Below are 27,364 nucleotides of genomic sequence, written 5' to 3'. Positions count from 1 at the left end.
GTAGCAACAACAATTAGCCTCCACAGATTTATTCCATTAAGTCCCAGTTTCACTAATGTGGCTTCTGTGTGTGTTTTTTTTCAGACTTTTGTGTGAGTTTGCGTGAGAAAAACCAGCCTGTGTCTGTGCATACGGACAGACTGATTGACTCTATTGGCTGTCTGCACATCACGCACACATCAGCGCAAAAACACGCGCACGCACAGCCGATGCCTGCGGGTGAATTCCATCCCCCTCTCGCGCTCAAACACACTTCTCCCATCTGCGCGCGCGCGCGCGCGCACACACACACACACACACACACACACACACCCTCTCTCTCTCTCTCTCTCTCTCTCTCTCTATTTTCACTCATCCGGCGCAAGAGCCCGGCGGCGCGTGTGACGCGTTTTGCGCATTTCCTGCAGCTCGCGCTCCCTCGCGGATCCAGGAGAGAGATAGAGGACGGGAAGCTGGGGGCGCGCGCGAGGACCGAAACGGAGAGAGAAAAAGCAAACGGGAGAGCGGAGAACCGACGGTGATGTGAGCCCGAAAACCCCGCAGAGGTTTCCGCAAAGAGGTGGAGAAAAACAACAACAAAACAACAACAAAACCGAGAGCACGCGCAAATATCGCTGCGCCGCCGCGAGTTCGAAGACGCCAGGAGATTATCCCGGAGAAGCGCGAGCCGAGACAGGCTGGACACCGAGCCCCGGTCCCGGATGGCTAGGCGCGGCTGCTCGCTCTCTCTCCCACCCTGACCCGGGAGACGCACGCACCAGCGCCGCGGGGACGCACCGGAGGGCTTCACATGATCCGGAGCGGAGCCCGTTAAGCCGCGTCCCGTCCCCCCTCCACCCCCACCCCCCCCACACCCACGGAGGCGTTCATATCCCGGCCTGTTTCCGCCGAAATCTGGGACCGACCGTAAACAAACCCGGCTGGGGTGGAGGAGCCGTGAGCAGCCGCAGACCTGTGCGGACTGGGGTGCGCGTTTGCACTGCGTTTGTGGGGAGCCGTCATCTGTGCGTGCGTGCGTGTGTGCGCGTGCGTGTGTTTCTAACGCCGTGTTCTGATATGGCTGTATTAGACTGAGAGTCCACGGAGCCAGCGGCATTATGGGATGTAGCAGGACTGTGCAGTGACCCCCAGCTCATTGGAAGGAAACAGTGTGTGCACAGGAGCAGGAACAGCCAGAGCAGCACACACACACACACACACACACACACACACACACACACACACACACACACACACACACACACACCCTGCAGCCATGCCTGTGTTCAGTGGGCTGCTGAAGGTGCGGGTGTGTGAGGCGGTGGACCTGAAGCCCACTCCATGGGCACTGCGTCACGCCGTCGGAAAGAGCGGCTCCTTCCTCCTGGATCCTTACCTGGCTCTGAATCTGGACCAGACCCGGTTAGGCCAGACCGCCACCAGGACCAAGACCAACAGCCCCGCCTGGCACCAGGAGTTCTGCACCGAGGTCCGCGAGGGCAGGAGTCTGGAGCTGTCCGTGTTCCACGATGCGCCCATCGGATATGATGACTTCGTGGCCAACTGCACCATCCAGCTGGAGGACCTGCTGCAGAACGGGACCAGGCACTACGAGGACTGGGTATGTGGGTCTGATCCAGTCCAGCCGTGATCCACCTTTCATTTCCAGTCACATCAGGGCAGGGGTGTCAAACTCCTGTTCTTTCAGGGGCCACATTCAGTCCAGTTTAGTCTGAAGTGGGCCAGAGCAGTCAAATAATAATAATAATAATAATAATAATAATAATAATAATAATAATAATAATAATACATTTTATTTATAGGTGCCTTTCTTGGCACTCAAGGACACCGTACAGTAAAACAAATATAAAATAATAACATAACAGCCTATAAATAATGACAACTACAAATTGTTTTAGTGCAAAACATTACATGAAATGATGAAACTATTTCTAAAGATGTGAATAACTGGAAAAAACTGAAATTCCTGAAGAAAAATAAGTACAATTTCATCAATATTATGCCTCATCTTATGATTTGTACATGTGCATTACACAAAACACACAAAACAAAACAGGCAGAATATTGTTAAAATGACACTTATTTTTCTTTAAATATTCCAGGTTGTTCATGTTTGTTCAGGTTATTGACATTTTATTATTAAAGGATATCAGAATTTAATGTTCTTTGCAATAAATCAAAGAGAAAAAAATGGTGTTGGCATTATTTAGAAGCATAATATCATATTATTTTTCTCACATTAAACCAAGAAGAACATTTGGAGTCATTATTTTTAGGTTATTATGCTGTTATTTTTTAGCTTGATGCCCTTGACTGTTAATATCTTCAGGGTCATTTTTGCATTTTGCACTTTGGAAATTCATCCAGTGGGCTAGATTGGAACCTTTGGCGGGCCGGTTTTGGCTCCCGGGCCACATGTTTGACACCTATGCATCAGGGGTTTTTGAGGTGGAGGAAAAGTGAATAAAAAAAAAAAAAAGACAGACCTCCAGTTGCAGAAACAGCTGATCGATTGTATGTTCGAAATACATCCTATGTTGCATGTTGCGCCTGTGGGAAGCAGAGCTGGTGTTATTTAAGGTCGCAACTACCAGTCCAGTCCGTTATTTATCATATCTGTCTGCGAAATCCTCAGTTTATCTCTTCATTTTGGGAAAAACTGAATGGAAAATGACTCAAAGTGTTGCATAAAAGCTGGAAACCTAATCATATTTTATAGCAGGGGTGTCAAACATCTTCTTCCGGGGGCCACATTCAGTCCAGTTTAATCTGAAGTGGGCCGGACCAGTCCAATAACAGCATGATAGCCAATAAATAATGACAGCTACAAACTGTTTTAGCGCAAAAAATAACATTCAGTTATGCCAGTTTTTACATTTACAAACTATCCAAACAAAAAGGACGTGAATAACCTGAAAAAAATGATATATGTTAAGAAATATAAGTGCAATTTTATCAATATTATGCCTCGACTTATCATTTATACATGTGCATTATTTATGAGATCTACAAAGGCACAAAACATTTAGTAAAAGGGAGGGCTGTGTATCGGCAAGAATCTGGTGATACGATACAAATCTCAATACTAGGATCACAACACGACATATCACGATATATCATGACACTGTTAAAAAGGCCATTTTTAGGTTGTTTCTTTTTTTTTTTTAAAAATGATTGTTTCCTTGAAAAATTGAATTACACCAGAAATAAGCATGAGTACTAAACACATTTTTATTTGATCCCAACAGGATCTAATGCTGTATCACAAAATGTTCCTATGTTAAAACTTAAATTAGGTTTTACAGACATTACAGTTTCAGATCCTGTTCAAATGTTCATATTCTGTTAGTTCAGAACTAACATCAGAACAGTACTTTTGTGTAACCCCAACAAAGGAACGAACATTAGTTAAGAAAAGTGGTAAATAATAATAAAGAAAATGTACAGAAAAAAGAAAAACAAAAATGAACCTTCACAAAATCTGCATCTAAAAATATCGATACAGTACTTCGTGATATCGATACAGTATTGTGAAATGAAATATCGCGATATATTGCAGAACCAATATTTTCTTACACCCCTAATAACAGGCAGAAAATTGTTAAAATTGCACTTAATTTTTTTTTTACACATTTCAGGTTCATATTTGTTCAGGTTATTCACATTTTATTGTTAAAGGATAGTTTCTTAGTGTAAATATTTTCATAATTTAATGTTTTTTGCACTAAATCAAAGACAAAAAAATGGTGTTGTCATTATTTATAGGTTATTATGATATTATTTTTGAGTTCAATGCCCAAACTTGCACTTTGCAAATTCATCCTGCGGGCCGGTTTTGGCCCCCGGGCCGCATATTTGACACTTGTGAGCTTGAGGAAAAGTGAATAAACCAAGACAGAGCTCTAGTTGCAGAAACAGCTGATCGATTGTGTGTTTGAAACACATCCTATCTTGCATGTTGTGCCTGTGGGAAGCAGAGCTGGTGTTATTTAAGGCCGCAACGACCAGTACAATCCATTATTTATCATATCTGTCTGCGAAATCCTCAGTTTATCTCTTCATTTTGGGCAAAACTGAACAGAAAATGACTCAAAGTGTTGCATAAAAGCTGAAAACCCAATCATATTTTATAGGAAATAAGGTAAACAGCAGGTTTTTGCAGGTCAGAAGGAGCATGTTTTGGTCATTTTTGTCCTAAAAGTTCACGATCGAGTCAATCTCCTGTTGAACACATCACTGTAAATCAGGGGTGTCAAACTCATTTTAGTTCAGGGGCCACATTTGGCTAAATTTGATCTGCAGTGGACCGAACCAGTAAAATAATAACATCATAATATATAATATAAATAATGTCAACTCCAAAATTTTCTCTATGTTTTAGAGCGAAAAAAGTAAATTTACATTATGAATAGGGCTGTGTATCGGCAAGAATCTGGCAATACGATACAAATCACAATACTCGGATCACGATACGATATATCACGATATATCATGATACTGTTAAAAAGGCAATTTTTTGTTTGTTTCTTTTTTTAAAAAATGATTATTTCCTGGAAGAAGTGAATTACACCAGAAATCTGCACAAATACTAAACACATTTTTATTTGATCACAACAGGATCTAATGTTTTATCACAAAATGTTCCTGTGTTCAAACTGAAATTATGTTTTACAGACATTACAGTTTCAGATCCTGTTCAGATGTTCATATTCTGTTAGTTCAGAACTGACATCAGAACATTATTTTAGTTCAGTTCCAACAGAGGAACTAACATCTGCCTCTCAGACAGTAAAAAGTGCTTTTAGGATGCTTCAAAAAAACATTATTTAATAAAACTGTTAAATAATAATAAATAAGATATAAACAATAAAGAAAAACAAAAATGAACTTCTGCCATATCTGCATTAGAATAAATACCTAAAAATATCCATATAGTACTCTTTAATATTGATACAGTATTGTGAAATGAAATATCACGATATAATGCAGAACTGATATTTTCTAACACCCCTAATTATGAAAAGGTTTACATCTACAAACTATCCGTTCAAAAGTTATGAATAACATGAACAAAGTGAAAAAATCAGTGTAATTTTAATAATATTCTGCCTCAGTTTATCATTTACACATGTTCATTAGAACTTACAAATACACCAAACATTAAATAACAGGCAGAATTTTGTTAAAATTGTACTTATTTCTCTTAAGACATTTCGGGTTGTTCATATTTGTTCAGGTTATTCACATTTTTTTGTGAAATTATACTTTGTTTTAGTGTAAATACATAAAAAATATTTACATTTACGAAGAGAAACATTTGGAGTTGTCATTATTTCTGTGTTTTTATGATCGTGTTTTACTGGTTTAACCCACTTTAGATGGAACTGGTCTGAATGTGGAACCTGAACTAAAAGGATTGTTAATATCTTAGTGTAATTTTTGCATTTCACAAATTCATCCCAAGGGCCGGACTGGACCCTTTGGCGGGCCGGATTTGGCCCCCAGGCCGCATGTTTGACACCTGTGCTGTAAATAGTTGAATATCAGTGTTTATGATGCCTACAATGTGTAAAAGCAAACACACAACCACTTTACTGATATTAAATCATGCAGTGTTTGCTGCAGTGGTTGTGGAAATGTGTTCTGATGCAGATGCAGGTGTTTAAAACAATAATATGGCTCATAGTTGATGTCAGGACAGTGTTTTTGTTGTTATTTATTCCGTTTTTTGTGCCAGAGAAACAAAAAAACCTTCATTTTTAAGCAAATCTCTGCAGAATCATGAACAGCAGTTGTACAGACGCATCCTTACAGTTGAATTCAGTCTTAATCTGCACGTGAAGCAGCTGAACGAGGCCTTGTTCCTGCACATATTTAGATGCATTTAAAGGTTATTTGTCATTATTCATCTCGGGAAGCATCTCATTTGTTCGGTTGCTGCTTCGCCGCCTCGTCTAACCCCGGCGTTGGCCTCGGAGCAGCTCTTATTGGTAAATGCTTCCCCTCGATCATGGGCAGATCGACGGTGCTCGGCCACAGAGTTCACAGCATTTCTTCCTGACAAATACTCTCACTTAACCTTTTATGTTTTAGCCAAATGCCACCGCTGAACCTTTGTGTGTGCTGAAAATGCCTAAAATGTGAAGGCGTAATTAGAGGAATAGCTGCATGTGGAGAAGGCGTCTTTAATGCTGTCGTCATTATCACCATTTTCTTGCCCTGAATGTCTCTGCAGTGTGTTGGTTTATGGATGGTGATACGACTAAACACGGTTTGGTAGAAGTATTCATGAGGTGATTTCAACAATAAGCATGAAATCGTTGTTTATTTCACATGTAAAAGTTGATTTTTTTGGTCCTAAGTGGAATAATATTTGTGGGTTTTATTGTTAATGTAAGATACGACGAGATGAAAGTGAAGTAAAAGACATATAACGTAACAGAAATGAGGCAAAAAGCTGCAACAAAATGGAATAAAAGCTGTAAAAGAGACACAAGAAGATGGAAAAAAGGCCTGAGAAGATGCAACGAAATGAAAACAATAATTACGTAACACTGTTAAAGATGTGCCGAGATAAAAATGGCAGAAAATACACGACACGAAAACAATGGAGAAGACTAAAAGACAAAAACATCATGATGCAAAAGTCACAGTAAGATGAAAATTATGCAAAAAGACAAAACCGATATAAAAGATATATGATGAAAACAATGTGGAAAACGTAAAAAGATGCGATATGACAAAAAGGATGGAAAAAGTGCAGCAAAACGACAATAATGTCATGGTGTAAGAGGCAGAATGCGATGAAAACGATGTGAAAACAGAAAACAAAATGTTGTATAAGATGCAACAAGACAAAAATAACTGACTGGTGTGAAATACAAGAAGAAAGAATCAGGAGTCGACATGTAACACAATGTAAAAGATGCAAAAAGACAAAGATAACACAACGTAAAAGATGCAAAAAGACAAAAATAACACAATGTAAAAGATGCAAAACGACAAAAATAACACAATGTAAAAGATGCAAAAAGACAAAAATAACACAACGTAAAAGATGCAAAAAAGACAAAAATAACACAATGTAAAAGATGCAAAAAGACAAAGATAACACAACGTAAAAGATGCAAAAAGACAAAAATAACACAATGTAAAAGATGCAAAACGACAAAAATAACACAATGTAAAAGATGCAAAAAGACAAAAATAACACAACGTAAAAGATGCAAAAAGACAAAAATAACACAACGTAAAAGATGCAAAAAATACAAAAATAGCACAATGTAAAAGATGGAAAAAGACAAAGATAACACAATGTAAAAGATGCAACAAAATGAAGATGAAATGAAAGACAAACACGATGTAAAAAAGTAAAAAATGACAGTGAAAAAGATGCAAAGAGATGAAACTGACACAATTTATGAGATGCAGTAAGACAAAAATAACTTACTGGTGTAAAATACAAGAAGAAAGAAACACAAAGTTAACAACACTAAAAGATACAAAACGACAAAAATGACACAATGCAAAAAATCAAAATAAGGCGATTTTAAAGGATGCTACAAGACAAAAATGACATGCTGGTGTAGAAGACATAAGATTAAAACAATGTAAATGATGCACAATGAAATAAAAACAACACAATGTAACAGATGCAACAAAATTAAGATGAAATGAAAGACAAATGCAATGTGAAAACAACACAAAAAGTAACAAATGACAATGTAAAAGATTCAACAGGACGACACAACGTACAAGATGCAAAAAGACAAAAATAACACAATGTAAAAGATGCAACAAAATGAAGAAAAAATGAAAGATAAACTGGATGTAAAAATGCAAAAAGTATAAAATAACACCGTGAAGACGGTGTAAAAAGACAAAAATGACATAATGTAAAAGATGCAACAAGATGACAGTGTAAACAATGCACAAAGATGAAAATAACACAATGTAAAAGGCACAAAAGGACAGAAATAATGCAATGTAAAAGACACAAAATAAAACACACAAAAAGACACAAATGACACAATGTAAAAGACAAAAAAAGACACAATGTAAAAGACACAGACAAATGACACAATGTAAAAGATGCAACAAAATGAAAGACAAACGTCAAACAAATGACAGTGAAAACAATAAAAATGACACTGCAAAAGATTCAACAGATGACATGATGTAAAAGACACAAAAAAGGACAAAAATAACAGTGTCTAAAATCAACACAATCTGAAAAACACAAAAATGATGCACTGATGGAAACAAAGAATGTAACAACTCAGATGAAACCCCTGAGATGTGTGTGTGTGTGTTTGTGTGTGTTTAGTGTGTTTGTGTGTGTGTGTGTGTGTGTGTGTGTTTGTGTGTGTTTAGTGTGTTTGTGTGTGTTTAGTGTGTTTGTGTGTGTTTAGTGTGTTTGTGTGTGTTTAGTGTGTTTGTGTGTGTTTAGTGTGTTTGTGTGTTTGTGTGTGTTTAGTGTGTTTGTGTTTGTGTGTGTTTAGTGTGTTTGTGTTTGTGTGTGTGTGTTTGTGTGTGTTTATTGTGTTTGTGTGTGTTTAGTGTGTTTGTGTGTGTTTAGTGTGTTTGTGTTTGTGTGTGTTTAGTGTGTTTGTGTGTGTGTGTTTGTGTGTGTTTAGTGTGTTTGTGTTTGTGTGTGTGTGTTTGTGTGTGTTTAGTGTGTTTGTGTGTGTGTTTGTGTGTGTTTAGTGTGTTTGTGTGTGTTTAGTGTGTTTGTGTGTGTGTGTGTTTGTGTGTGTTTAGTGTGTTTGTGTTTGTGTGTTTGTGTGTGTTTAGTGTGTTTGTGTGTGTTTAGTGTGTTTGTGTTTGTGTGTGTGTGTTTGTGTGTGTTTATTGTGTTTGTGTGTGTTTAGTGTGTTTGTGTGTGTTTAGTGTGTTTGTGTGTGTTTAGTGTGTTTGTGTTTGTGTGTGTGTGTTTGTGTGTGTTTAGTGTGTTTGTGTGTGTGTGTTTGTGTGTGTTTAGTGTGTTTGTGTGTGTTTAGTGTGTTTGTGTGTGTTTAGTGTGTTTGTGTTTGTGTGTGTTTAGTGTGTTTGTGTTTGTGTGTGTTTAGTGTGTTTGTGTTTGTGTGTGTGTGTTTGTGTTTGTGTGTGTGTGTTTGTGTGTGTTTGTGTGTGTGTGTTTGTGTGTGTTTAGTGTGTTTGTGTGTGTGTTTGTGTGTGTGTGTTTGTAGTCTGCTGGTTGTGCCTGGGTTCATTATCACCGTCTACATTTGTGGGTCTCGGTGCTTAACGTTGCCGTGGCGTCCGTCACCTCTGTCTCTGGGTTTTAATTGTGCTGCTCTTCGTCCTCTGTCGGTGAAACTGGACTCGTCTGGACACGTGTTCCATCAGATCTGGTCATCTCGGGTCCGGGTCGTCCTCGTCTTTTCCTCATTTCCACATTCCTCGTGTTTCTCTCAGATCCGAGGTGTAGAATTATACACGAAACCACAGCTCAACCTGCGTCCGACTGTAACCTGAGTCCATGTTCTGCAGATGGACAGATAAACACACATGTATGAACTGTATGTGGACAAACACACGCCTGTTCCACAGACATACGATCGTCTCGTTTGGTTGGTTTGTCTCTCAGGTTGGTTTGGATAAAGACACATGAGGTGGATTTAAGGACAGGCGAGTGAAGAAGTATGTCCTGCTTTGAATACAACTAGGGGTACTGGCAAGAATCTGGCAAAATGATACAAACCACAAAACTAGGATCACGATATAATATATCATGATCAGAGGTGACTTCTGTCAGACTGCAGTGGAAGCTCAGCTTCCACTAAAATGACTCAAATTAAATGGTTAAATCTGTTCGGTTGTGTTGACAATTCTTTGACTCCAAATGTGTTCGAACACGTTCATCTCACAGACGAGTTGGTTCAGAATCAGCTTTATCACAGATCATCAGACTGGATGTTGTTCACTTCTCCTCCATTCCCGTGTCTGTGTTTTCTCCTCCATCTCTGCTCAGTGCATTTGTCTGTAGACGCTCAGTGTCCATGCACTTCAGTGGGACTGAGTGGAACTGGTTTTTCATTGACTCTAAACTGGACGCTAATTGGATAAATGCCACCATGTTGTCCCGCCCCCGGACGCCCGGTGTCTCTAGGGGTGAATGGAGCTGTGGGCGGAGCTCGGCCGGGCTGGACGCTGAGCTTCCACGTGCTGATTGGAGAAAGGCTGAATCCCGTTTGATTGACAGCAGTTTTCAGATCTCCTCCTTCACTGACACAGTTCAGTTTAATACCGTCACACATTCTGCTGTGAAATCACAGAAACCACCACGAAATTACTTGCTCATTTCTTGCACTGTAAATAAAACACACTCATTGTACTTCCTTGTTTCAATTTAACATAATTTCAGCGTTTTCTTGTTTACTTGGTACGATAAAATCACTGACCATATTCTTAAAAAGGAACGGAGGGACGAATTTATGTTTAAATAACTTGACCATTTTTTTAATGTAAGCCGATAAACAAAAATGTCAAGTTTAAGCTGTTTTAGTTTTTTTTTTCATAGATAGATAAATAGATAGATAGTTTCTCTCTCTCTCTTTGTCATTCAAAATGAGGTAATCAAACACAGTTATCATGATAATTAGAATTTAACTGGTAATACTAATCACTGGGAATTTTACCGTGGTTTATCGTTATACCAGTAATTGTTCCATCCCTACATGTGACTATTACACACACGTACATTGCGATGGCGATGCTCAAACGATACGTTGTGCGGCTCTAATACACACACACTCAACAGGTTCAATAGTTGTTGGAAAGAAGAGCTGTCCATGAAAACCACTGTTAGGATGGAAGTTGAACCAGATTAGATGGAGGTGCACAAACCCTGCATTCAGCTTCACTTCTGTTGGATTCTATTGGATTGTTGACACAGATCCATGGTATTAAATGCTCTTGATGTTTTCATGCGAAGTTTGCAAACAGAGGGAGGATGACGGACCAATATGAGACACTATTTAAGATCGATGATGGTATAACTCAGACCCTAATGTACTGCTGCGTATGTATGAATCAGTTATCGGATGAATCCTTTGGGCTCATTATTTAGGATGGGCTGAATGAATGCAGGGTTATGTAAGCGCAGATCCTACTGGCATACATCAGTACATAAATAGACTAGCAGAGGTCGTCTCTACGTCCACAGTAAGGTCACAGCATATGGATCACTCCGCTGATTGACCACATCCCATTGATCAGCCAGCCGGCTCGTCGATGCATCTACCTCACAGCGACAAAGCCCCTCCCACTTCCCCTCCGTCCTCCCGCCTCCATGACCCTCATCGCTGCCTCCTGCGTCTCCTACATCCTCATCCTCCTACTTTAAATCTCCTCGGCGTTCATTTCAGCGTTCCTACAGTCAGGAAAACCCAGACAAAGGTCTTCAGATAAAGTAAAACTGTCAGAAAGGTTGTACATAAAGGGATGCAGACGTCTGTTTTTGGTGAAAATAGCCTTTTGGAGATTAAAATAACAGGGTTTCTGCAGGTCATTAAAAAGCATTTAAAGTCATTAAATAGATTTTGTGAAAACTAAGGCCTTAAATGGCATTAAAAACCATTAAATTTGATGTCCAGAGGCATTAAAAAATTAAATACACTTGATAGAAAATAAAGCATAGTTATTCCTGATTTATTTTGATTATATAAACATTTAATCATTTTGATCGGAAGTATAGTGTGATGATTGACAGGTGGAACCCTTAAATTGACTATTGTTTATGGCAGATACACAAAGTCACAACACTGGATGCTTGGAATGCAACCTGCTGTGAGTGTGTTTATGCTGGAGTGAAAGAGCGGAGGGAATATTAGCAAATGTGGGAAAAATGGGAAAATGTAAGTTTGAGCAAAAGTGATTGGAGGAGGAACTATTCAGAACCTGGTGAAAGCCTGTGGACGGTAAACTGACATAAAACTATATATAAAACTGTATCTGCAGTTGGACATGGGCATTAAATTAGTTTAAAGTGGCATTAAAAAGGGCATTAAAAAGCATTAAATTAGATTTGCTGAGACCTGCAGAAACCCTGAAGAAATCATGTATAAATTACAAAATTCTAATGTGTTCTTTTTACTATGAAAGTGGCAAAGAAAAAGCATCTTTCACCCCTGATGAGTTCATGTAAAATTCCCAAAACAAGAACAAATATGTCAGATTTACATGGTGGTGATAATAAAAAAAAAACCCAAAACAGTAGAGCAGATCTCTATTATAAGTGTTGCAGTGATATTTTGCTGCCATTATTAAACTGAAAACAACACAGTTCTCTGTCATTTTAGATTTACAGTGTATTATCGCAGTCCATCTAAAACTTTAAAGGGACCAGATGTATTATTTGTACCTTTAAAATGTAAAAAAAGACCTAAAATCAGAACCTTTGACCAAAACATCTGAAAGTGACCAGATGGGATGAGAACCATTAAGAAACAACTTTTAGAGTCAGTTTTTTATGTTTGTCTGTTAGCAAGATAACTGAAAAAGTTATGGAAGGATTTTGATGAAATTTTTAGGAAATGTTGATACTGGCACAAAGAACAAATGATTACATTTTGATGGTGATGGGGGGGTGGGGTGGGGCACTGGTCTGCCTTGGCGGAGCTCTGTGCTCTCTGAATGCTTTTCTAGTATTAGATCAGTGTTTTTCAACCTTGGGGTTGGGACCCCACATGGGGTCACCTGGAGTTCAAATGGGGTCACCTGAAATTTCTAGTAATTGATAAAAATAGAAATAAAAACTTACTAATAAAAATATGGTGAGTTGACAGAGACAATAACAGACAAACTGTGGTTGTGAAACTGCAGCACTGTGGTTCTGTTTATCTGTCAAATGTTCACTGTGGTCGGCTTCAGATGCTGCAGCTCTTTCATAATTCATAGTTTCAGTTCTTGTTTGTTCAGTATTAATTGTCCTCTTTGTAAATCCCAGCTGGACTGACTGGACAGATCATGACCAAGGAAAATCAAATTCCCCCTTTGTGCAGAAATCTACACCTGGATTTACTGCCTCCGTCCAGAATAATATACATTATATAGACTAGGGATGTAACGATTTGAAAATTTCATATCACGGTTATTGTGACCAAAATTATCTCGGTTATCATTATTATCATCATTATCGTGGTATTGTTGTGCTCAAAATGTTCAAGAAGGACTTATATACACACTGAAATAATTTACCCAAGTAGTATTTAAAAAAAAAAAAAAATAATAATAACAATAAAATAATTGGCATAATGTACCTTCTGTTGCAGAAACATTCAAATATTAACCCTTAGTGGTCTGAGCCTATTTTGTCCGTTTTTTCAGTACTTTTGATTTTATCTTTATATATTATATAAACAAATGTTTACTATAGCCATGTTTGGTATCTTTTTTTTTCAGCACAACTTCATTTATATCATCTGTCTATTATTTTTTCACTTTAACCTACTATAAAAACATAAAAGGACAAAAAAAATATAAAATCCGGTTTGAAAAATGTATATAATTTATTGCATAAATAACACACAGATGCTTAACAAACCTTTTCAAAGACTTCCAAATATTAGGTATATACAATTAAAATTGTAATAAATTAAAACTATACTCAAATATTTGATATAAAAGCAGATCTTTACATAGATGTTTTCTCCCCTAAAAGTGCAGTAATCAAACACAGTTATCATGATAATTAGAATTTAAATGGTAATACTAACCGTCTGTAATTTTACCGCGGTTTATTGTTATACTGGTAATCGTTACATCCCTATATAGACTAAATGTCCTCTAAAATTAACGTTTATTTGCAACATAGTATAGCAAACTCTTACATGAACAAAAACAAATTAATTTTAGGTAAAAAAAGTCTGTTTTCACTGTCTGGGGTCACCAGAAATTTGTGATGTTAAAATGGGGTCACGAGCTAAAAAAGTTTGGGAACTAGTGAATTAGATTATATTTTACCCCATGTTGCCCAGAGCTACTGTCATTCTTCTTCTAAAAAACAGCTAAAACTGGTCAATTCCTGAAAATAGAATTGCAGCTCCAACTAAAACTAAACAGAAATAATAAACAGAATCAACACTTAGGATCATATCTTGGAGAATCAGTGTGTCATATGCCGTTAATGAGAGCGAGTTTAATTTTAATTTGTGAATCAGCGTCCAAAGTCCAACCAAATGCTCGTCTTCTCACTTCCTCCGCCCTTCTGCCACCATCTCCTCATCTCCCTCTGTCTCAGCACCATCATACCATCCCCTCTGCTTCCTGTTCTCCTTTGTCTCCGTCCGTCCGTCTGTCCGTCCATCCATCTCCCGTGGACCGAAACGCCGTGGGCCAGGCTCCTGCTCGGCTCTGCGCTGCCGGTGAAACATTAACCAGGCTTTGATGCTTATTAATTGTCCCACTCAGTAATTGAGATGCTCTGTGGAGCCCATCCCCATGGTGACGATGGCAGCCCGTCCCCGTGGCGACAGACTCTCACCCACAGAAACACCAGAGATCGGAGCGGGTGGGTGAGGGTGGGGGGGCGGCAAAACAAAGTGTCTCTGAGGTTCTGTGGAGGGCGACGAAAAATTCAATTAAAGACATTTGAAGGTATAGAAACCAGGGTGCTTGAAATCCTTGAAAATACTTGAATGTCAATGTTGTGTTTTCAAGGTCTGGAAAGTGCTTGAATTTTAGTTCTACTTTTGTAGCTGTTCCCAAATGAATTTTTCTCACCATTTAACCTTTCTTATGCAATTTATCACTATTTATTATAATATTATCCTCTATATTTTGCATTTTTTTTTATTGTAAATCATGTATTTTCCTTTATTTTATTTACATGTTCATGAAAACTATCACATCATATCACATCATATCAACAGTTATCACATCAAAACAGAGAAAACTGAGAAAAAAAGGGAATTTTTCACCAAAATATATCAATAACTGATCACAATCCAAGTGTGTCCATCCACTGTCATTGATCCAACTCCATGGGTTTTACTGGTGAATCAGTGTTGTAGAAGATGAAGGTGTTTCCATGGTAACTACAGAGCCTCTGAATATCCAAATGGGTCATATCTGATGACCATGAAAAGATGACAAACTGTATTTTACACCAATTATTTACAGGTACTGATATGTATAGTGATATGTGTAGTGGATTATTATGTCGTTTTTTATCATTATGTCTGGGAGTTTGTGGATTCGTACCCCAACCCAATGGAGAATATGGAGCAGTACCACTGGGAACCATAGGGGGCAGTGTTGAGATTTCAAGAGAATAATTACTACATATATTTATGGTATATTTATGCCAACTACCCTTCTCAGTATCAACAGTAGTATCCACATATTAGGTAGGCATTAGTAATACCTCCTCTGTCGTCACCATGTTTATTATTGACTTTCTTCTTCTCAAAAGATTTTACTCTTCATGATATTTGGTCAGTATGTTAATTCAGAGCAGAACCCTCTGGTGGATTGATTGAGAAGCACTCATTCCAACGCAATGCACACATCTAAGTATGAAGGCAGTGACAGTGGACACTGAAATGGGCGTACCTATTTACACACAGTTGCGGAAAAAAATGATTAGACCATCAAAAGTCAAAAACAATGGTTATGCAATCCAGTACTAACTCTTGTGTGTATCATGTGACTAAAATAGACAGAAAAGAAAACATAGAATGTCTAAAAACACTGTTTTTGTCAGTACAATGCTATAGATATTGATGTAAGAACTGAAGTGATTTAGGTTATTATCAAGAAAACATGTTAAATGCACAGATATCAGCTCTGAAATTAAACCACTATGAGCTATTTTTGTTGTTATCATTATATTTGTCCAAACAAATGGACCTTTAGTTGGACCAGGCATTAAAATGAACAAGAAATTGAAGAAAACAAGGGTGGTCTAATAATTTTGTCCGCAACTGTACATAAAGCGAGCATGACTGGGCCTTAAAGGCTAACATTTAAGGTTAACATAAGCATTTTGGCCATTCTAATACAGACATAGCACTTAGCATTAGCATTAACATATAGTACCGATTAGGAGCAGTGAGCTGAACTGTCAAGAAGAGTCAAACCTAGCATTAGCATTAGCACATAGTACCCATTAGGAACAGTAAGCTGAACTGTCAAGAAAGACTAAAGCCTAGCATTAGCATTAGCATATAGTACACATTAGGAACAGTAAGCTGAACTGTCAAGAAAGACTAAAGCCTAGCATTAGCATTAGCATATAGTACACATTAGGAGCAGTGGGCTGAACTGTCAAGAAAGACTAAAACCTAGCATTAGCATATTATACACATTAGCAGTGAGCTGAACTGTCAAGAAGGACTAAAACCTAGCATTAGCATATTATACACATTAGGAGCAGTGAGCTGAACTGTCAAGAAAGACTCAAACCTAGCATTAGCATTAGCATATAGTACACATTAGGACCAGTGAGCTGAACTGACAAACCTAGATTCTTCTTGGTGCTAGGCAGACGTGCTAACCACTACGCCGCCGTGCCGCCAGGTCAAAGGTCAAGCCTGTAGGAATGCTCTATGGAGAGGAAACCCAACAAATCGTCCAAAGGCTAGCCCGAGGTGACAGTAGGGAGGCGTCCATCTGTCTGGACCGGCTGTGGTCACAGTCAAACATTGGCCAGGATCGAGTCCAGAACCACAGATCAGCGAAGAACCTGGAGAGGGAAACAGGAAGAGAAAGGACGGAGAGGGAAAAGGACAAAAGTAGGAGAAAGGGAAGACACAAAGTTACACATTTGTCCATTCTGGAACGGACAAGTCTGTGATCTGTGAGATTTTAGCTTGAGTCTTCAGTGAAAGCGACACCAGAAACCGTATCTGATGGTACCTGGTGATCCTGACAGCGCCAACATGAAAAAATACGAGCCAAGTCCAGGCCTGTCGAGCTGATACCGACGGTGGAAAACTGGAGTACGATCGTGTCCTTTGGCCAAAATCCAGTCAGTCCATCCTCGAGTCCAAGTGAACGTTTGAGCCAAAATAGGAAGAAAAAAAATCCCTGTAGACTTTTGAAATAATACACCTCTAATAGTACGCATACGTGAGGTTCCTGTGACCTTTGACCCTTTAGCCCCTACTACCTCAGTTCACTGTTGAGTCCAAATGAAGGCTGGTAGAAACTCTGAGGTTATTCTTGTGATAATCGACCTGAGGGCACGGTGACCTTTGACCGCCAAAATTATTTTAGATCATCGTTGCACTGAAGGGAACATTCTGTCTAACTGTTCCTGAGATGTCATGTTTTTGATGCATCTAAAACTGACATCTTATTCATTTTTTTTTAAAGGTTTTCTGTAAGTAAATCTGTTTTAACCCATAACGACCCAGTACTACTTTTATGTCAGTCCCCAAAATAAATTTTCTCTATATCTAACCTTTCTTAAGTGATTTATCACCATTTATTTATAATATTATCCTCTGTATTTTCCATTTTATCTGTATAAATCAGGTATTTTCCTGTATTTAATTTACTAATCATGAAGATGTTCATAAAACCTCCGATTAAAGTGGAGGGTTATTATATCAAAAGCAGAGAAAACTGACGAAAAAGTGACTTTTTCAGTCAAATCTATCATTAGCGTTTCAAATGTTGAATTAATGTTGGAGAAGATGATGTTTCCGTGGTAACTATGGAGCCTCTGAACGTCCAAATGGGTTACATGTCTTGTACATTTTTTATTAATTTTGTTCATTTTTATTTATTAAATGTATTATTTTATTTGCTTTTTTTGTTTTGTTTATTTTTCTACATTTTGTTGCTTATTTTATTATTTTTATCTTCAATTTTGTTCAATTTGTGGCTCATTTTGTAAATGTTACTCATTATTTTGTTGCTTTATTATTCAGTTTTAGCATTTTTTTAATCACGTTGATTGTTGTTCATTTTGTTGCTTATTGTATTATTTTAAACTTCATTTTAGTGCAATTCTTCCCTTATTTTTTCAAGTTATTTATTGTTTTAAGTTTTATTCATTTTTGTCCATTGTATTTATTGTTTAATATATATATTCATTCATTCATTTTAACGACTGCCATTGATCCAACACCATGGGTTTTACTGGTGAGTCAATGTTGTAGAAGATGACGGTGTTTCCATGGTAACTACTATTCATTTTATTTATTAATTTATTTGTTTTTGTTAATTTTGTTACTTATTTTGTTTATTTTTCTACAATTTGTTGCCTATTTTATTATTTTTATCTTCAATTTTGTTAAATTTGTGGCTTATTTTGTAAATATTACTCATTATTTTGTTGTTTTATTACACTGTCATTGATCCATCTCCTGGGTTTTACTGGTGAATCAATGTTGTAGAAGATGACAGTGTTTCCATGGTAACTGCAGAGCCTCTGAATGTCCAAATGGGTCATATCTGATGACCACGAAAAGATGAATAACTGTATTTTACACCAGTTATTTACATGGATTAATAGGATTAGTGGATAAACAGGTATTAAACAGTTTAGATTAGTTGGTGATGGATGTTTGGGTCTTTATGGGTTAAAATACATGTCCATTCAGAACATTAGCATAAAGAACATATATCAAACACTTCACTGTAGTTCTGCCTCATGATATCTTCAGTCGTGGCTATAAACAGTGGTCTTATGTAACACAGTGATGGATGTTCATGGACTGTCATTGTCCTGGTCTGATGACAGAACTCATTTAGTTACCGTAGTTTAATTCTGAGTTTGACCATCTGACAGCGTGACTGCAGCTACAACCTGCGTCTCCTTAGCAACCAACAGGAATATTAGCATGAAATGGCACATATTTGGCTTAACTGATAATACTAATCTCTGTGTTTGTTTGCAAAATATCCGTCTTCTGCACTGTAAGACCGAATAAGTTGAGTTGACTTTAAAAATTTGAGTAAACCGGTTACCTTAAAAAAAAAAAATGTAAGTAATGAGTAGTGACAACTTGAGTGTATTAAACTTAAATGCTTGATTTGAATGGAAGTGCTATTTTAAGTACAACACACTAAATGCCAAGTTAATTTAACGTGAAATTTTTTGTTATGTCAATTGCTTTGTATAATCATTAACTTAATATCATCAGTTCATTGTACACAATTCCAAGCTGGTTTAAATTAAAATTTTTTGCAATATAAACCTAATATACTGTAATGTGGATGGAAGTTAGGCAGGAAGTTAGCTTAATGTAATTTGCTAGTACAGAAAGTGCTTTTATTTTGGCAAGGTATAAAGATTTACATTGAACAAGCTCATTATAGGTTGAACAGTAAATCCATAGTTCTTCCTCTGGCTCTAACTCACGGTGCAGCTGTACAAAAATACAAAAACAAACACAAAAGTCCAATAAACACTGACATACACACATTCAGTCCAAATTAACAAACACTAACACCACAACCCCACTGAACCCCTGCACAGAAAAAGACATTTTCAACAACATGCCCAATACCCACAATGCAATGTGGAGATAAAAAGGTGTGCTCATGACTAAAACTTAGTGATTTAAATCCATTCAACTTGAACTTTTTTGTACTTTCGACTATGTCTGCAAATTAGTAGAATATACTTAACATTTTATAGTAATGTAATAAAACTTAATTCATTTAAGTACATTGTAATTAAAGCATTTTAGTAAATACAAAGTCCGGGCTTACAGTGTACATTCTCCTCCGTCCACATAAACCTCACTCTTTTTTTTTTTTAGCTCGTTAGCTTAGCTTCACTGTATTGATGCATATAAACGTCATGCACAGATAACGTTTCACCTGCATCGTAGCCTTAGAGTCAGTAGTTGTTACTGTCACAGTCTGCACACAACTTTATTGGATCCATGTCGCACAGTGTGGATGCAATAAACTTATTAGGCCGCTCAAACCTAACCGTCTGCAAGAGTCTGAGTTGGTTTTTACCTCAGTTTGTAACACTTTCTCTTTCCTGTTTGCAGTGGTTTTTGTACTGGAAAATACATGTGTGGTCAAAAGAAAACCTCTGCCCTGGTTAAAGAGCTAAACACTCTAAATAACACTGGTCAACAACAAATTCATTGTTTAAGTTTTTTGAGCTGATTTAGGATCATTTTGGTGTGCTGAATCCAAAAATCACATTCATTTTGCTCAATCAGGTCAACTTTCTGAACTATGCTACATATTGGCTTTTTAACATTTTTGCTTACATTTATGGGCATTTTCACATCATATGATACAAAATTCTTTCATATTTCTTGCAATAAACGAGTTCTGAAGATTTTACTTTTGCCAATTTATGATTCATGTTTTTTTTAATATTACAGGTGAATGAAATGGCTTCGACTAGAAGATCTTGCAAAAATAAGCCTGACGTATTCTGCTACATCTGCGCTGAATACACCATTGTACCTAACAGGAATCCTGTTAGAAAATGATTTTTTTTCTCTTAAAACCTATTTTGGGTGAGAACTCTATAAAAAAAATCAACTGATAAAGTCACAAAAATGTAATCAATTTTGTGGGAAGATCAAATTTTTCAAAATCAAATTAGCAAAAAAACCTGACCTGATTGAGAAAAACAGATGTGATTTTTGGATTTAGCGGTGCAAAATGGTCCTAATTCAGTTGAAAAAACCTAGACAACTTGCAAAAAACATTTTTTTGTAACCCAGTGTAATTTTTAAATATTTGTATTTTTGTTATGAAATGGACAGAGTTTATTTTTGTTTGTGATACGTGCTCTATCACTGCTATGGAAAGGACAGAGTTTACTTGAGTGTGAAATGTGCTGCAAAATGGACAGTCTATCTTTGATATGTGCAGCAGTTTTGTGTTTTGTGCATAATCAGAATTTAGTCTGACGTGTAGGATTTTGGAGTTACTCATGGGATCTGACAGGAATTTAGAGTATGTAGAAAGATGGGGTAAGGGGGTGGGGGATTAGAAGTTAAACATCATCCTGCTCCTTTTTGAATGTTGGACTTTCTTTTATATAATCCTTTTTTTGTTGTTTGGTTTTAATGTAAATTTGAAATAAATAAATAAAGAAATACTTGCTCTCAAATGTTCTTAGATACTTGCAGAAATCTGTATCAGCAGCTTCTCACCACAGTAAAACAAGGACCATTGATGGTAAAACGTCCTGTATTCATTCAAGTACTTATGCGGTCTAATCATTTTTATCAGTTTATCTCATGTAATGAACACAAAGGCAGTTTTATTTACTTTGTCTAACAAAAGGACAATAGAACAAATATTAACGAGTATAATTTACAAAGTAAACACTAAAAGGCTGCAGCTAAGGAGTATTTTATTAGGGATTGTATTCTCCATAAACTGATTAAATGTACAGTGTAAAATGTCATAAAGTCATGAAAAAAATCATCTTTAAATGTCTATTTCAAGTCTGACATTTTGCAGTTCCACTCAGTTGTAAATATGTATATAGTCTGAATAGTTCTTGAAACTATTATCACCCCATCCCCGGAAGGGAGGTGAGGGTATTGTTTTTGGTTCAGTTTGTTTATTTGTTTGCTTGTTTGTTAGCTCTTTAGCAGCAAATCTATTAGTTGAAATCATACCAAATTGGGTTTTTAGGTTGGCAGTGACCCAGAATAGATTTCATTACATTTTGGGAGAAGTAGGTCAGCGTTCACAGTTTTTATGAATTTTTCAAATCTTTTTTTCCCCATTTACTTATAATGGGGCAAAATTTTAAATGTCTCTAGCAGCAAAACTATTGGTTGAATTCATACCAAATTGTGTTTATAGATTGCCAGTGACCCACAATGGATCTGATTACATTTTGGGAAAAGTAGGTCAAAGTTCAAATTTTTATGAATTTTTTTAACATCTTTTTTTTCCCTCATTTACTTAAAATGGGGCGAAATTTCACATGTCTATAAAAACATTAATTTAGTGTCAATTTACTTCAAACTTTTCACATATATAGAGGCAACTGATATTTTGACATTACCTGGATTGATGCCAAAATAAACTACAATACGTGCAAGGGGCGGGATTTGTTCTGCCTGGCACCACTTATTATTGTTATTATTATTATTGGTAGTAGTATTTTATATTATTTTTTGCACTATCTTTATGCGTGCACACTTTTTCCTGCATTTTATTCTATTGCTGCTTTGACCCATTGTGGGATCCATAAAGTCTATTCCAGTGTTTTTCAGTCTTGGGGTCGGGACCTCACGTGGGGTCGACAAAAATTCAAATGGGGTCGCCTGAAATTTCTAGTAATTGAAAATAAAAATAAAAACTTCCTAATAAAAAATATATGGTGAGTTAAGAGAGACAATCACAATATATAAAAGACATGACAAACTGAAGCTGAAACTGCAGCACTGTGGTTCTGTTTATCTGTCAAATGTTCATTGTGGTCAGTTTCAGATGCTGCAGCTCTTTCATAATTCATAGTTTCAGTTCTTGTTTGTTCAGTATTAATTGTCCTCCTTGTAAATCACAGTTGGACTGACTGTACAGATCCTGACTAAGGAAAATCACATTCTCACTTTGTGCAGTAATCTACACCTGGATTTACTGCCTCTGTCCAGAATAATATACATTATATAGACTAAATGTCCTCTAAAATTAACTATTACATGATCAAAAACAAATTAATTTTAGCAAAAAAAAAAAAAGTCTTAGTTTTCAATGTCTGGGGTCATCAGAAATTTGTGATGTTAAAATGAGGTCACAAACGAAAAAAGGTTGGAAACCACTAATCTAATCTAATCTAATCTAATCTAATCTAATCTAACATAATCTAGTCTAATCTAATGTAACCTAATCTAATGTAACCTAATCTAATCTAATCTCATGTAACATAATCTAATGTAAAATAATCTAATCTAATCTAATATAATGTAACCTAATCTAATCTAACGTAACCTAATGTAATGTAATCTAATCTAATGTAACCTAATGTAATCTAATCTAATCTCATGTAACATAATCTAATGTGAAATAATCTAATCTAATATAATATAATGTAACCTAATCTAATCTAACGTAACCTAATGTAATCTAATCTAATGTAACCTAATCTAATCTAATCTAATATAATATAATGTAATCTAATCTAATCTAACCTAATGTAATGTAATGTAACCTAATCTAATGTAACCTAATGTAATGTAATCTAATCTAATCTAAATTATTTGGATTTGTAATACAAAGATATTCATTTACTGGAACAGAAAAGGAAGAAATCAGGAGCTGCTCACATTTAAGAGGCTGAAATCAGAGTATCTTGACAGTTTTTTTTAATAAAATGTTGTCCAAACTGATGACAGAACATTAAAGTCGGTGTCATGTAACGGTTAACTGGTTAATTGTTGCTTGTCTAATAATAATAAAAGTGAACAATGTGCTGAAAAAATCCAGCAGATGCACAGTTCTTCAGTGTAAACGTGGACTAAAGGAATAAACTGGAGTATTTCCTGCAAACTGACCACTTACATAAACACAAACTTTACGCCAAAGCACAAAACGGCGTTGTTGATATTGTGCGTGGCGTATTTCCGTGTGTGCTTTATCTCGCTGACTCAGTCAACACTGAGGGTAAATATTGAAACCATAACTGGACGGCAGGTGCTGCGTGTTTGCTAACGTCGTCTATCCACTGTCAATCACATCCCACAGTCAGACGGCGGGTCACATGAGTTCGCCTGCATTAAATGACATTTTGGAAAATACACATTTTTTTTTTTTTATCTGACAGTGACAGTGAAAAGCTACGTGTGTGGAGCTGTTAATTAAATGCAGTCAGAGTTACGCACACAGTATTTTTAATGGAAACTATGGCATGAATGGGAGGCGACGGCTCAGAACGTACAGTCTGTACCTCCTGTTTGGAAGTGCAGACGTCTGTATATAAAGCTGTGAATGTATACGGCTGTGGTGACCGTGGTATGTCGGAGCCTCTGCATGCACGCCATGATTAGAATGCGTATTTTTGTTCACAACTTTTTCCCTCTAAGAAAGCAGTGAGAGAAAGTGTGTTTGAAGCAGCTTAGATTTGACCCAGCAAATAAACCGATCCTTCCATTTTATTTTAGATTTCACTGCAGTAATTAACCCTTTCATGAACGAATTATGAGAACCTTAATCAAAATTTTTTCCTGAGTGTTTTTATTCCTCTTTAGCCATGAAAAAACAATGCGATTGAAAATTTTCTTCTGAAAAATACATTTAAAAAAAAAATTAAAAAATAAAAATAAATAATAATGAAAAAAAAATCTTATGAACCTATTTTTCATGAAGTTGCAAAAATGTCCACTCAGCTGGACACCACACGTTTAATTTTTGACGCACAGAAACATGTATTTACTGATAAATTGTGAGAAAACTATGGAGAGGGCTTGTGATTCTGGGGGTTTATGCTCAGGAGAGATCTACATAATGTTACCAATTCATGTCAGAAAAGATATGTAGTGTCTTAAAACTTTAATAAAGATATGTGTAAAAAAAAAAAAAAAAATCCATGAATATACAGGAGAACAGCTGTAGAATAGCTGTCCACTGTAGTGACCAGTATGCATGAAAGGGTTAATATGTTTCATTTCTTAATATGTGTCAGATTTGGAGATTATTTTAATTTTCTTTAATTTTCAAGTCCAAAATTAATGTGATCTGAGTTCAGCAACATGAACGGGGAGGTTATTTGTGGTTTAAAGAAGTCATATTTCTCTAAACCCACTTTTATTAGTCTTTGGTTCATTTATTTGTGTATGTGTGTATCAGTACATGTCAATAATTGGTGTAAAATACAGTTATTCATCTTTTCATGGTGATCAGATATGACCCATTTGGACTTTCAGAGGCTCTGTAGTTACCATGGAAACACTGTCATCTTCTACAACATTGATTCACCAGTAAAACCCATGGAGTTGGATCAATGACAGTGGATGGACACACTGGGTTTACGTTTAAATTTGACTGAAAAAGACACTTTTTCTCTTGTTTTCTCTGTTTTTGATATAATAACCTTCAACTTTAATTGGAGGTTTTATGAACATCTACGTGATCAGTGAATTCAATATAGGAAAATACATGATTTATACTAAAAAAAACTCAAACTAAACAAGGGAATATTTCAACAAATGGTGATAAATCACATTAGACAAGTTAAATACAGAGAAAAAATCATTTGGGAACTGACACAAAAATATAACTGGGTCTTTATGAGTTAAACTGGTTTGTGTGGATGGAAGATGGAGGTCAAGGACAAATGACATTACTTTCAAAGAAAGTAAAAATGGATATGTTTTATACAATATATGTTATTATTATGACAAGTTTTATTTAAAGGGCTCATATTTGTCTAAACCCACTTTTCTTACTCTGTGCTTCATTTCTTTGTGTATTTGGACTCTAATAGTTCATACAGTTTGAATTTGAACCCTCCAGCTGCTGCAAAACTATCTTTAGATTCATTTGGACAAAAATCCAGTGGATTTCTACAACCTGTTTGAATTCCTGCTTAATTTGTTCCATTTTATAACTCGTTCCGTCTCCACATTTGCTCATATCAGGTCCAGACTTCAGACGAACATTTCTCCAGTATTTCTCCATAGTTGTTTGTCAGCAGCAGCGGTTGTAGTCCAGACTGAAAATATGTCCAAACTTGGAGCCCATTACCTCAAATGTTCAGTTGTTGGTTGAACGGGACAGAGCAGCACAGCCTATAACCTGGAGGGGGCGGGGCCTGAAGTGGCTCATGTGCATTTAAAGGGCCAGCGCTCCAAACCACCTTTCTGGTGTCATTACTCAGAAATAGGGTTGAAGATGGACCTGTGGAGTTGAATGAATGAAGAATTCAGAGCCAAGCAGAGTATTTACAGTTTATGGAGACCACAGGAAAATGTGGGAAAAGGAAGAATTCTGTTTAAAAAAAAGCAAAATATCACTCATGACATAAACCTCTGAAAATCACACAAATGTAAAACTAAATATAAATATGGACAAAAGTATGTGGACATGTTAAATTCAGGTGTTTCTTTTCTAACAGGGGTCTGGGATACAAAACAATAATGACTAATGACCGAATATAGTTTTATGTTATGGGATGAATATCACTGCACTGGTTACTTTTTTGTACTTTTGTTATCTTTACTTTCAAAATGTTTTTACTTTATTTCTCTAAACATTGATTTATTTATTTATTTTTTATCCATGACTGTGATTTTAGATGTTCTACCTCTAAATTGCTAAAATATTATATGTAATATGTTTCATGTAACACAACTAACCATCTACTTTCTTCACATCTCACTGAGGAAGACAATCTCCCATTAAACTTTAAGGAAATATTAATGTTTATAAACTATATGGACAAAAGTATTGGGACACATCATGTCTATAGCTGTAAGATGTCCTGTTCATGAGCATTTGAGATAAAAACATTAATATTTCCTTAAAGTTCAATGGGTTACTTTTGTGTTACTAGCAGGATAATGCAATGCAATGATATTTATCCCAATATAAAACTATATTCTGACTTAGTCATTATTATTTTGTATCCCAGACCCTTGTTAGAAAAGAAACACCTGAATTCAACGTGTCCACATACTTTTGTCCATATGGTGTATTTACCATGTGACACAACAAAACATTGAAATATTTTGTATTATTGTGTGAAATAAACCCTAAAAACAAAACATTATATAGAGATAAATACAATTACCATGATATAAAGTTATATTCTAGTACATTTAATCCATTTCTATGTGTTTTTAATATATTTACGTGGTTTTAATGTGAACAAAGACGTCATCCTGCAGAAGAATCAGGAGGGGTGGGCTCTTAACCAGATTACTCTGTACAATATATTCTGTCATCTCATTGGCTGTGACTCTGTGATGTCACCAGCGACACAACTCATTGATTTTGTGTCACTAACAGGATAAACTCCGCTCGTCGTCCATAGCGTGTGAACATTAACATTTAAGTCAATTCAGTCTGGAGCTGCACGACAGTCCAGACCAGCCGGGAGGATCGATTCTTTAACGTCGGGTTCAGAAACGACAGAGTTAAAATAGACGCAGAATTCTGTTTAAAAATCACTGGTTCCAAAAGAAAAACTCCATCAACAAAAACTGGACAGAAAAGTCTTATTTCTATCATTGTTTCTGTCAATTTCAGTATCTTTGGTTCTTTAAGGTGTTTGTTTTGTCCAGTTTTTTTAGTTTACAATAATGACCAATACGATACAATAATTACCAATACCAATAAAAAAATTGCCAATACAATAATGACCAATATTAATATATTAATGACCAATATTAATCCAATAATGACCAATACCAATACAATAATGACCAATATGAATACAATAATGACCAATACCAATACAATAATGACCAATATG

General features: G+C 36.4%; 1 protein-coding gene across 3 annotated transcripts in view; it reads left to right on the top strand.

The window, feature by feature from the left end:
* The first annotated feature begins 968 nt into the window (after window positions 1-968).
* Window positions 969-27,364, top strand: part of prkcea (protein kinase C, epsilon a) — a 107,587-nt gene continuing 81,191 nt past the window's right edge. For 2 of the 3 annotated variants that reach the window (XR_003938270.1, XR_003938269.1), the window contains exon 1: window positions 1,256-1,600. Coding sequence is in view for 1 of the 3 variants with exons in the window: in XM_030163468.1 (XP_030019328.1) it covers window positions 1,256-1,600 (345 nt within the window). In the remaining 2 variants the exon portion in view is untranslated. Of the gene's footprint in view, window positions 1,601-27,364 lie in introns of all 3 variants that reach the window. The other variant, XM_030163468.1, reaches the window with a different exon arrangement.

Source organism: Sphaeramia orbicularis, chromosome 19 (assembly GCF_902148855.1).
Source record: "Sphaeramia orbicularis chromosome 19, fSphaOr1.1, whole genome shotgun sequence".
Lineage (NCBI taxonomy): Eukaryota > Metazoa > Chordata > Actinopteri > Kurtiformes > Apogonidae > Sphaeramia > Sphaeramia orbicularis.
The sequence above is the reverse complement of the archived record's forward strand: the minus strand, read 5'-3'. Positions and strand labels throughout refer to the sequence as shown.